Source organism: Sander lucioperca, chromosome 17, assembly GCF_008315115.2.
Source record: "Sander lucioperca isolate FBNREF2018 chromosome 17, SLUC_FBN_1.2, whole genome shotgun sequence".
Classification (NCBI taxonomy): domain Eukaryota; kingdom Metazoa; phylum Chordata; class Actinopteri; order Perciformes; family Percidae; genus Sander; species Sander lucioperca.
This window is the reverse complement of record NC_050189.1, coordinates 7,452,834-7,465,157: the sequence shown is the minus strand read 5'-3', so window position 1 is coordinate 7,465,157 and position 12,324 is coordinate 7,452,834. Positions and strand designations below refer to the sequence as shown.

At 45.5% G+C, this 12,324-nt stretch overlaps 1 protein-coding gene and 2 long non-coding RNA genes across 13 annotated transcripts in view; 2 read left to right on the top strand and 1 right to left on the bottom strand.

Annotated features, from left to right (window-relative positions):
- LOC118493633 overlaps positions 1-3,368 on the top strand; it is a 4,547-nt gene extending 1,179 nt beyond the window's left edge. Inside the window, exon 2 of the long non-coding RNA XR_004895586.1 lies at positions 3,196-3,368. This is a non-coding gene — a long non-coding RNA (uncharacterized LOC118493633). The remainder of the gene's footprint in view (positions 1-3,195) is intronic.
- LOC116053256 (solute carrier family 12 member 6) overlaps positions 1-12,324 on the top strand; it is a 37,055-nt gene that overhangs the window by 1,370 nt on the left and 23,361 nt on the right. For all 11 annotated transcript variants that reach the window (XR_004895584.1, XR_004895585.1, XM_035994120.1 and 8 more), the window contains exon 2: positions 3,691-3,916. Coding sequence is in view for 9 of the 11 variants with exons in the window: in XM_035994120.1 (XP_035850013.1) it covers positions 3,691-3,916 (226 nt within the window). In the remaining 2 variants the exon portion in view is untranslated. The remainder of the gene's footprint in view (positions 1-3,690; positions 3,917-12,324) is intronic.
- The window catches only part of LOC116053262, a 26,262-nt gene extending 13,938 nt beyond the window's left edge, over positions 1-12,324 (bottom strand). Inside the window, exon 1 of the long non-coding RNA XR_004105786.2 lies at positions 12,185-12,324. This is a non-coding gene — a long non-coding RNA (uncharacterized LOC116053262). The remainder of the gene's footprint in view (positions 1-12,184) is intronic.

Sequence of the window (12,324 nt, the reverse complement as noted above, 5' to 3'; positions counted from 1 at the left end):
GAAATTGGCAAACTTGTTTATTTCTGTTGTCATTTTAACCATAATTCTAACGTTTGAAGATATATAGTTAAACACAGAGGTCTGGCCTATCTGATGTTTCTGCTGTGCTTATTTTCTGTATTATGTTGCCTCGCTAGCGTCTCGGATAAACCAAATTTGTCGTTACCAACAGCAGTCTGTGGCCCAACAGGTCAATAAGGTCTCCAACCTAACGTTAGTAAAAGCGTTGAAAAAGAAAGCATCAAACATGCATTTTAGATGAATGAGATGAGATGAGAGTATGTCCAGTTGTTCCTCATCCGCGTTTGCTCCCTGGAAAGTATTGTAAACAAGCATTGTGATTGAGTCGATACTACTAATCCCGTATGGATCTGATATGACTGCTATCATTGCCCTGGCTCAGGTTAAACCCTTAAGACAATGAATTGACATATAACTTTCTTTTATTATCTAGTTTGACAGGAAAAAAGGGACAATATTCATATCTATGGTGGTATCAGTATCATGATATTGATTGTATATCAATTAGGGATATTTTTATGGTATTTGGGGAACCGTACACTCGACCGTATAGGGAGTAATTCATCATACTATGCTAATTTGGTAGCCAATTATTATTGTTACAGTGTGATATTTGTCTTAACTAAACAGAAAAACAATCCTTTAATATGCAAAAACAACAGCTTAAAAAAAAATCTGAGCTGAGCTGAAATGCCAGAAAGGAGAACAAAATGTTCTGAATCTTGTAGCCTAATGCTCAAATATTACTGCTTAGACTGACCTTGGACTAAAAGAGGAAACTTGAGGTTTTATAGAAACCACGTCTGCTGCAGTAGTACATGCGTAACAAAGGAAGGAAGGAAAAAGGAAAGGAAACACCCTCGCCTCATGTATCGCACGTATTGCGATATCTGTGCCAGCATATTGATAACACATACTGATACTGTACCAAGTTATATTAATACATTTGTGTGACTGGAACAGTGCAGCGTGGGTATAGAACTGAGATGTTTGGGAGAAGATAACAAGACTGGTGAAATTTGCAATTTCTCCTCATGTGTCCATCTGGTTTCCTCGGTCCAGAGACATGCCATTGAGTTGAATTAGAGACTTCTTATTGCCCGCAGGTGTGAATGTGAATTTGTCTTTTTGTCTATTTGTCTAGACAAATAACCTGTTCAGGATGTTTACCAGCCTTTTACACAATGCATGCTGGGATAGGCCTCAGCTCCCCCACTGTGTTGGCCAAAACGTAGCTAGAAGTTTGTGAAAATAAACTCACCCCCTAACCAGGGAGACACTTTTCAACTTGAACCAGCAAGAAGAGAATTATAGTGCTCCTTATCTTGCTGTCTCCCCCCTCCATCTCTGAATGTGGACAGACAAAGCGTGTGAGGCTGGCAGCATTATAAAACAGGAAAATGTGCCGTGCCTCTGCATGCCGAGTAAGAGAAAACAGCCAGCAGCTACTGGCACAACCAGATGGAACCGCTTTCCTTTAATAATTAAATTATGAACCTAGCTAAAACAACAATTCAGCTATTTCCACCTGTCTTGTCACTCGTTACATTGCATAGTTGACTTTGCACCTGCAAGGCACACGGGTCAGTGGTTTGGTTCATACTAGTTATTGTTTTACACCACCTTCATTTAGACAGATGTCACGTTGTTGTGGTAGGATAATCCCACTGTTAAATATTTCCTAGAGTTAGTTTAGCTCGGGTAATTTACTATAAAATAAAAAGATATATTCATGAATCACCCAATAAGTGTGTTAAATGGAATATTAATCAAGGGTGGACAGGGACCAATATTAGCACCATCTACTAGCCAAATGCTGATAAAATGTATGCAAATGGCTGTTGGATTTGCTTCACTCACCAGCCAAAAAACAATGGTAATCTATTGAGTGGCTGGTAAATTTGAACATTCACTAGCCATTTGGCTGGTGGACAAAAAAAGCTAATTTTGGACCCTGAGGGTGGAGCGTCCACAGGGTTTTTCGTGGCTCAGAATGGGCCTTTTGGGGAAACACATATTAAGTAGGGGTCTGCGGAAAGTTTTGAGAAAACACTTTATTTCCTGCATTCTGATACATTTTATGTACCAATTTATAGTGGAAACTTGTAAAGGGAAACACAAAATCCAGGATGCAGATGACAATTCAAAATGTAATGGAATATAATGCAGTAACAGGGCTTTCACGTTAGGGACCTGGGCCTGGAGCCGAGCGTTCTTGACACCAAAGTCCAGTTGGTTTGATGAGTGGGAACACTGCGTACCTGGGCAAGGTTGGTCGATCTGTGCCACTTAAAAAGGCGTTCTCGAGTACAGTTTATGTGGTTCTCAGTCAGAGCAGTCAGAGCTCCGGTGAGAGCTCCGTGCCCAACAGCAGTAGCTCGTCCTCTGGCCAGGAGCAGAGCTTCACCTCGCTGTGCCGCCAGCCCCCCCGCTGATGGCGATCCCTGGGGCAGCAGGCTCACTGGGAGAGTCCAGTACAGCCTGACTGCATGGTAATTCAGGTCCAATGCCCAATGCAGCTTAGCTGGCTTATCTGCGCCAGCCGCATGTGTAAAATTAGCAGCTGTGGATGCGAGGGGAGGGAGAAGATGTTTTGGCGATTTTTCTTTAGGGCTGGCTTAAACCGTTTTGGGGGGGGGCGCTTTGCATTCAGAGCAGTCCAATTTTTTTGTGGCCTTTCACTGTGTTGAAGGCATGTTGAATGTTGAACTTGTTGCTTTAAGAGCTCAGAGGTAGACTTGAAGTAACTATCGGCAGATCCTTTACCCAAAAAGTGAACGTGCGTGCAGTGCTTCTTTTCTTCTGTGCACGATTTTATTTTATGGGGCTACAGAGGAAGCATTGTAAAACTGTTAAATCAATTATCTTTATAAGTAAACGCATTACACAAATGCTGCTTGACGATAACTACTACATGCTGCCACAAGATCTCATAAGATTTGCCGGAAATCCGAAATGCAGACTACATGTCGTAGATATAATTATATGAAGATTAGTGATTCTTTACCTCATTTTAATTCACCAAACATGTAGCTAACTAACATTGTAAGATACTTTTTGCTGTGTAAACTAATTTCTGCTTTATTGTTTTTCCTCTCCTGTCTCACTCTTTTCCCTCTGATGACTTTTCTTCCCACCATGTTGTGACCACCGATGGGTGCCAATAAATATTAGAAAGACATTTGTATCTCCACGGTGCATGTCAGACACATTTTAGCTGTGCTTACTTAAGAAACTTGAAAGAGACATACTCAACTCTTTGTGTACGTGCACTTATCTTCTCTGATAGCTGCGTGAAACTGGTACACTACATATTCACACATTTGTAGGAAAGGAATTTGCAGTTCTGTGTCACTTCTAAAGCCACTACATTACAACAGAATCAGAAAGAGTATTGACACTTGTAGGCACAGAAAAAGACCCGTGAGAGATTTTTTTTCACATGCCTATTGGCAACCAACCACTTTGCTTCAATGGAGAATTGCAGCTGCAAAAGAACAAATTGTAGAGGCCGCCGTTACCTCAGCATCACCTGGGAGATAGCCTAGCCTAGCTCAGCTCAGGTTAGCGCCACTCGGTTAGGTAGTCAGTGACCTCCCCATCCTCCTCATCCTTCTCCTCCTGCATCCCACACAACCCCCCCCCCCCCCCCTTTCTTCTTTTTCCAAGTGCGTTGCCATGGCATCAGTGCGCTTCACGGTGACGCCCACCAAGGCGGAGGACCTCCCGGGGCTGTCCGACACGTCTCCTGACATCAGCTCCCGCTCCGGCGCTCGCGTGCGCTTCGGCTCCAGGGAGAGCGTCAATCGAAGTGACCCGCTCAGCGAAGGGTCGGGAGGAGGGACAACTACCGCAGGAGGAGCCGAGACGCCGGACTACAGCAATGTGGAGCAAGGTGAAGGACACACACACACACACACACACACACACACACACACACACACACACACATCCACATAGACATTATGTATTGTTACTGTAGCTTTAAGGTACACTTGTCAACATGTTTACATGTTTAAAATATGCCTTTTAAAGGCGTGTAGACCCTTTTATCGTGGACTGAGGGAAGTGCTTCTTAAAAAGCAGATCATACACCTAGCCGGTATACCAACCTGTTAACCTTCTTGAATCCAATCCCACTACTTGGATTGCTACAGACAGTGAATCCACTCTTTAATCCATACGTTTAAGACCTGTCAACCAGCCACTGATCCATACCGACACATTGGCTTAGTGAAAAGCATTTAGTGTCACACCTTCCTAAACAGTTGAAACGGTATGAAATTTGAAGTCCTTTTTTTACAGATTGGCTGCCTTTTCAGTGCCATGTCGCTATTTGATTTCCATTAAACTCTATGAAGAAAAAGGGAACGGCAGTTGAGAGAAAAATGTCCCAAAACATCAAAAGATTATGGTGTTGGGCTTGTTTTTAGATCTTTTGGGTCTATAGTCTCTCTCTCTCTCTCTCTCTCTCTCTCTCTCTCTCTATATATATATATATATATATATATATATATATATACATACATACATACATACATACATACATATTATATATATAATATACAATATATATATATATATATATACAGACATACATCCACTGTAAAATCAGTTAGTTAAGCGTTGTTCAAGTACAGGCAGCACACTGTCACAGTTCGCTAAATATGCTGGCTCATGTTTTTCTGATCAGTCAAGTATGTTATATCATGTCTTTATGTTTGCCTATTGGCTGTATAAAGGCAGTCAAGGAGTACAAGCTCATTCACTGGATTCCCACACAACACATTCTCAGGACTGAGCCAGTCAGAGAGATTCCTCTTGGCTCACAAGGGTTCAGGCAGCTTCATGTCCAAATGTCTGTGTTTTATGTCTCTCTGGGTCATGAAGCTCTTGATTTGATTTCTACCGTAAGTGAGAGCTTGACTTCAGGGGATGCACAGCAAAATAAGTTCCACTTATTGCACTAAGCTGAGAACAATAAGTGGACTGTAATGTATGCCTGTTGTGATCACAGTGTAGGTTTCACTTCCTCCACTGCTGTCATCAGCCCACCTACAGTTCTTTACTAAATTGTAGCTGACAGCAGCAACCTTTTCACATGGACTCAGGTGTACAGATAGTGAGTGTAGTTTGAAATAAAACCAGATGAGTAAGTAGAGGAAAATGATGAATAGTTTTCTGACAGACTCCTGTGACTGTGCAGCTGTTGTGTGGCTTGCAGTAATTCCCTTTCCAAAAGGTGTTTAAGAATAGCTGCACTGATTCACAGGCTCAACGAGGGGGTTATACTGTGGGGAGATGTAACTGTATTAGCAACGTTGATCCATTTAAGCGGTTGCATAGTATTAGGGATGCCCTACGTTGTTTAATAAGCTTCCATAAATAGAAATCGAGCCGCTTAATCCGATTGAGCTTCGATCAGGCTCTGTGATACTGCAGCATTTATACAGAGAAACAAAGAGGGAGATTGTTGGAGACGCAACTGCACGGCAGTGGTCTCAGCTGAAGAAAAGCCCCGTTAAAACCCAGCATGCTGACAAGAAAAATGCTGTTGATGTGTATGAGTCAAGATCCTGAACGGGCGATGAAGAGAGGAGGCGGCAGGAGGAGTGGAGAGTTATTTTCCGAAAGGTCAAAATGCTCTCTGATCCATTTTTGACACCAAAATTAGCTATTTAATTTGATGTGCTTGCAGACATGTACACATGTGGCTCTAGTGTATTTCTGCTACACTGGTTCTTCTCACACACAAAAGCGTTACACTCAGATGTGGTGAACTCAGGTGGACTTCTCTTGGGGAACACACACGCAAATAGACAGCTGCGTTCCCCTGTATTAGGCCAAGTGTGAACGCTGCAGTTCAGCAGCGACAAAATGGTTATTGTTTCTGCCTTAATAACTCAAAGGTGACTCTGGATAGTTTTTAGTGGGGATTTGTTAAATAATCATTCATTATGGTTTTATCAAATTAGGACTGCAAAATTGATTATCATTTACTTAATCAATCTTTAAATCAATCAATCACTTGATTACTAGTCAATTCATTAATAATCACTTGATGGAAATAAAATCAGAAAATTGTCTTGTTTTTTTCCTACCAACAGTCCAAACTCCAAAGATATTCAGTCAACAATCATAACAAATGAAAAATAAAAACTGAAAAAATTGGCTGGATTCCGAGTCCCGTCAAGACTAGGGCTGCAATTTAAGATTTTTTTTTTAATTATTGATTAAAAGATTAATATGCTGATTACCTTTCTTTTCTGTTTAACAGTTATAAAATGTCAGAAACTAGTGACAGGAGGTCTGTCTTCATATGTCTTGTTTTGTCCAACCAACTAATTGTTAACAGCTCTACATCAAATCATCAAAATAAGCAAGATGTCAGTGCATCAGCTCTCCAGTAAAATAACAGAAAAAGTACTGTTATGATTGTATTGAAACCATCTCTTTTTTAACCTAATTTTACTTGTAATCTAACTTACTTCTACTTAACGTTTTTATTTATTTATTATCGTAGCTATGTTACTTTATTTACTTTATACACTTGCTCTTTTCTTACTCTTATTTTTTACCTTGAATGTGACTGTGAGCAACTGCAACTAAATAATTTCCCGAGGGGATCAGTAAAGTATTCTGATTGTGTGGTGAAGACGTCTGTGGTGGACAAATTCACCTACCATCCACAGTCTCAAACGCCAATAACCTTGACACAGAGCTTGACATGCGCATTGGGAAGGAGGCATCATCACTGTTTGGCAAATTGAGCAAGCGTGTTTGGCACAACAAGAACCTCTCCTTGCTCCTCAAAGTCCGTGTATACCATACATGTGTACTTAGCACCTTACTATACGGATGTGAGACATGGACAACATACCGCAGGTACGAACATCGCCTCAACGCCTTCCATTTTCGCTGCCTTCGTTCCATACTGGGTGTATGCTGGAAGGACCATGTGCCAAACTCTGTCATACTTGAGAGACCTGGCTCCAGTGACCTGTACACCATCCTTCGTGAACGCCACCTCCGATGGGCTGGGCATGTTTATCAAATGAATGACACTCGCCTCCCTAAAATCTTATTATATGGCGAGCTGGAAAATGCCCCCCGCAAACATGCTCGCCCCCGCCCACGCTTTAAAGACGTCATCAAGAGGGATCTTAAGGTCTTCTTCATCAACCTCGACAACTGGGAGGCACTTGCAAGTGACAGATCCAACTGGCGCGCAGCAATTAACAACGGCTGCAGGGACTCTCAGGCGTCCCTTCCTGGAAGAGAGATGCTCAAAACGGGAAGCAGTTTGTTGCACGTGACATGAACGGCCATAGTAGTAGTATCACTTATCATGCAGCAGTCTAGTCAGTCAGTCTGAGCAGTTACGAAGTCCTGACCTCCATAATATGCGGAACACACCCTGGGTTTACCTGCTGGAGTGCATGCACTGATGGCTATCTGTATTTATGCAAAATGTCTTTATTCAATGTTTTTTTTTTTGGTCTGCAAAGAATGCTGTAATTAATAAAACAAAGGGGGTGCAGTTATTGTAAATAATCAGTCACTCTTCTTTGAAGAATAAGTGAGCAAAAGGTCTGATTATCTTGTTAGTTCATCTTTTCCTACAGCGTGCTTCAGCCACTGGATATTAACAGGCAAGTTGTTTTCGCTGGTGTGGAGTCAGTTTCAGTTTCGCTTTCTTTCGCCAAATGAAGGACTGTAAACAGGATGGAAAGTGCCACCCACCAGCAAAATGCTGTATCTGCTGTATCTGCTGTATCTGTATACGCTTTATCTAGCTATTGACTTTTTCTCAGTATGTATCCAGCCAATGTTCTGTGAGATAGTAAAAGTTGCGGATGCATTTAGTGTTTACCAGCTAGTGTGTCATTCAGCTTTCTGTCTGACTATTTATCATTTATTATTTTATATAATTTAAAAAGCAGAGGTTCCCGACCTTTTCAGACTTGTGACTTGTGAAAAAGAATACTTGTACCCCCTCGTCACAGGTTATTAAAGGTCTTAACAGGCCTGAAGAGGTAAAGCATTTCACAAGAAAAAAAAAATGGACGAAAAAAATAGAAAAAATAATTTTATGTCTTTTTCATCCCGTTAGTCATCTAGTGACCCCCACATATCTATCGTGGGACCCCCACTTAGTAACAACTACCCCCTCACTAGGGAGAAATCCTGACAGGAAAGTGTTTTTAAATTAAATCAATCAATTGGCATAGTGTTTGCTGCATCAAGACGTGATCGCGGGATATATCCATCTTCTTCCGCTTATCCGGTAACGGGTCGCGGGGGTAGCAGCTCCAGCAGGGGACCCCAAACTTCCCTTTCCCGAGCCACATTAACCAGCTCCGACTGGGGGATCCCGAGGCGTTCCCAGGCCAGGTTGGAGATATAATCCCTCCACCTAGTCCTGGGTCTTCCCCGAGGCCTCCTCCCAGCTGGACGTGCCTGGAACACCTCCTTAGGGAGGCGCCCAGGGGGCATCCTTACCAGATGCCCGAACCACCTAAACTGGCTCCTTTCGACGCGAAAGAGCAGCGGCTCTACTCCGAGCTCCTCACGGATGACTGAGCTTCTCACCCTATCTCTAAGGGAGACGCCAGCCACCCTCCTGAGGAAACCCATTTCGGCCGCTTGTACCCTGGATCTCGTTCTTTCGGTCATGACCCAGCCTTCATGACCATAGGTGAGGGTAGGAACGAAAGTTTGAGAGCTTTGCCTTCTGGCTCAGCTCTCTTTTCATCACAACGGTGCGATAAATTGAGTGTAATACCGCACCCGCTGCGCCGATTCTCCGACCAATCTCCCGCTCCATTGTCCCCTCACTCGCGAACAATACCCCAAGGTACTTGAACTCCTTCACTTGGGGTAAAGACTCATTCCCTACCTGGAGAAGGCACTCCATCGGTTTCCTGCTGAGAACCATGGCCTCAGATTTAGAGGTGCTGATCCTCATCCCAGCCGCTTCACACTCGGCTGCGAACCGATCCAGTGAGTGCTGAAGGTCACAGGCCGATGATGCCATCAGGACCACATCATCCGCAAAAAGCAGCGATGAGATCCCCAGCTCACCAAACTGCAACCCCTCTCCACCCCGACTACGCCTCGATATCCTGTCCATAAATACTACAAACATGATTGGTGACAAAGCGCAGCCCTGGCGGAGGCCAACTCTCACCTGAAACGAGTCCGACTTACTGCCGAGAACCCGGACACAGCTCTCGCTTTGGTCGTACAGAGATTGGATGGCCCTGAGCAGGGACCCCCTCACCCCATACTCCCGCAGCACCTCCCACAGTATCTCCCGGGGGACCCGGTCATACGCCTTCTCCAGATCCACAAAGCACATGTAGACCAGTTGGGCATACTCCCAGGCTCCCTCCAGGATCCTTGCGAGAGTAAAGATCTGGTCCGTTGTTCCACGACCAGGACGGAATCCGCATTGTTCCTCTTCAACCTGAGGTTCGACTATTGACCGAACCCTCCTTTCCAGCACCTTGGAGTAGACTTTACCGGGGAGGCTGAGAAGTGTGATACCCCTGTAATTGGCACACACCCTCTGGTCCCCCTTTTTGAAAAGGGGAACCACCACCCCGGTCTGCCACTCCTTAGGCACCGTCCCCGACTTCCACGCAATGTTGAAGAGGCGTGTCAACCAAGACAACCCCTCCACACCCAGAGCTTTAAGCATTTCTGGACGGATCTCATCAATCCCTGGGGCTTTGCCACTGTGGAGTTGTTTAACTACCTCAGCAACTTCCACCAGGGAAATTGACGACAATCCCCCATCATCCTCCAGCTCTGCCTCTACCATAGAGGGCGTATTAGTCGGATTTAGGAGTTCCTCAAAGTGCTCCTTCCACCGCCCTATTACCTCCTCAGTTGAGGTCAACAGCGTCCCATCCTTACTGTACACAGCTTGGATGGTTCCCCGCTTCCCCCTCCTGAGGTGGCGAACGGTTTTCCAGAAGCACCTTGGTGCCGACCGAAAGTCCTTCTCCATGTCTTCTCCGAACTTTTCCCACACCCGCTGCTTTGCCTCTTTCACGGCAGAGGCTGCAGCCCTTCGGGCCCTTCGGTACCTTGCAACTGCCTCCGGAGTCCTCTGGGATAACATATCCCGGAAAGACTCCTTCTTCAGTCGGACGGCTTCCCTGACCACCGGTGTCCACCACGGTGTTCGTGGGTTACCGCCCCTTGAGGCACCTAAGACCCTAAGACCACAGCTCCCCGCCGCAGCTTCAGCAATGGAAACTTTGAACATTGTCCACTCGGGTTCAATGCCCCCAGCCTCCACAGGGATGCACGAAAAGCTCCGCCGGAGGTGTGAGTTGAAAGTCTGTCGGACAGGGGCCTCCTCCAGACGTTCCCAATTTACCCGCACTACCCGTTTGGGCTTACCAGGTCTGTCCAGAGTCTTCCCACATCCTCTGACCCAACTCACCACCAGATGGTGATCAGTTGACAGCTCTGCCCCTCTCTTCACCCGAGTGTCCAAAACATACGGCCTCAGATCAGATGAAACGATTATAAAATCGATCATTGACCTTTGGCCTAGGGTGCTCTGGTACCAAGTACACTTATGAGCATCCCTATGTTCGAACATGGTGTTCGTTATAGACAATCCATGACTAGCACAGAAGTCCAACAACAAACAACCACTCTGGTTTAGATCAGGGAGGCCGTTCCTCCCAATCACGCCTCTCCATGTGTCTCCATCATTTCCCACGTGCGCGTTGAAGTCCCCCAGCAGAACTATGGAGTCCCCCACTGGAGCCCCATACAGGACTCCATTCAAGGTCTCCAAGAAGGCCGAATACTCCGAGCTCTTGTTTGGTGCATACGCACAAACAACAGTCAGAGTTTTCCCCCCCACAACCCGCAGGCGTAGGGAGGCGACCCTCTCGTTCACCGGGGTAAACTCCAACGTAGCGGCGCTCAGCCGGGGGCTTGTGAGTATCCCCACACCCGCCCGGCGCCTCACACCCTGGGCAACTCCGGAGAAGAAAAGAGTCCAACCCCTATCCAGGAGTATGGTTCCAGAACCGAGACTGTGCGTAGAGGTAAGCCCCACCAGATCCAACTGGTAGCGCTCCACCTCCCGCACAAGTTCCGGCTCCTTCCCCCACAGAGAGGTGACGTTCCACGTCCCCAGAGCCAGCGTCTGCTGCCCGGGTCTGGTCCGTCGAGGCCCCTGACCACTGCCACCCATGTGGCAGCGCACCCGACCCCAGCGGTTCCTCCCACAGGTGGTGGGCGCATGGGTTGGAGAGAGAGGTGCCACGTAGCTTTTTCGGGCTGTGCCCGGCCGGGCTCCGTGGCAAACCCGGCCACCAGGCGCTCGCTGACGGGCCCTCCATCTGGGCCTGGCTCCAGACGGGGGCCCCGGGCTTCCTTCGGGCAGGGTCACTCCATCTCTACCTCGTTTTTTCATAGGGTTTTTGAATGAGTGAAAAATGAAAATGGGATATACATTTTCACTTTTCATAGTCAAATCAAACTTTAGAGAGATGGGAAATACTTCAGAAAGGGAGGGTAGCAATGCAACAAAGGGTTAGACTTTAACACAAGAATGGCTCATTTTTTATTTATTTATTCACATATTACATATAAACTAAATAATCCATGACTGTTGTGGGTCTCAAGTCAAGTGTCCTTCTGTTAAATGTGACCCTGCGTATGGCCGTTTGCTGTGGCGGAGCAGGGAGGGAAGTGATATTGCTGACTCAGGTGCTGCTGATGCAGTGGTGTGTGCTGACTGAGGTGGAACCGAACTGGTGACATGGTGGCCGTTGCATCAAACTGTGTGTGTGTGTGTGTGTGTGTGTGTGTGTGTGTGTGTGTGTGTGTGTGTGTGCAGGAGAGAGAAAAGTTAAAGGATAGGCTTACAATTTTCAAGCCTGTCTTAAAGCAACAGCCCCTATGAACTTTTAAACAGGCTTTGCTTTAAGACTACTTCTAATGACTATTTTAATCATTGATTAAAAGTAACAGATGTACTTTTACCGTACAAGATTTTCCAGCAATGTTTTAGTTCTTTCAGTTGTTCTCTGATGGCCAGGTAGCCAGTGGTATTTTTCCTCTCTATCGATTTGTCGCACTTTTCATGTACGGTCATGAAAATTGATTTAAAGGCACTGAACACCCACACAGGTGTTTATAGTTAATGTGGCTGATTGGACCTTTTCCAGGACCTTGTGGGTGTGGTTAGACTGAGTGATTGACATCTTCCTGAGTCCACTGTTAGTGTTGTTGCACCCGTTAGGGCGGGACAAATGACACCTTTTGTCA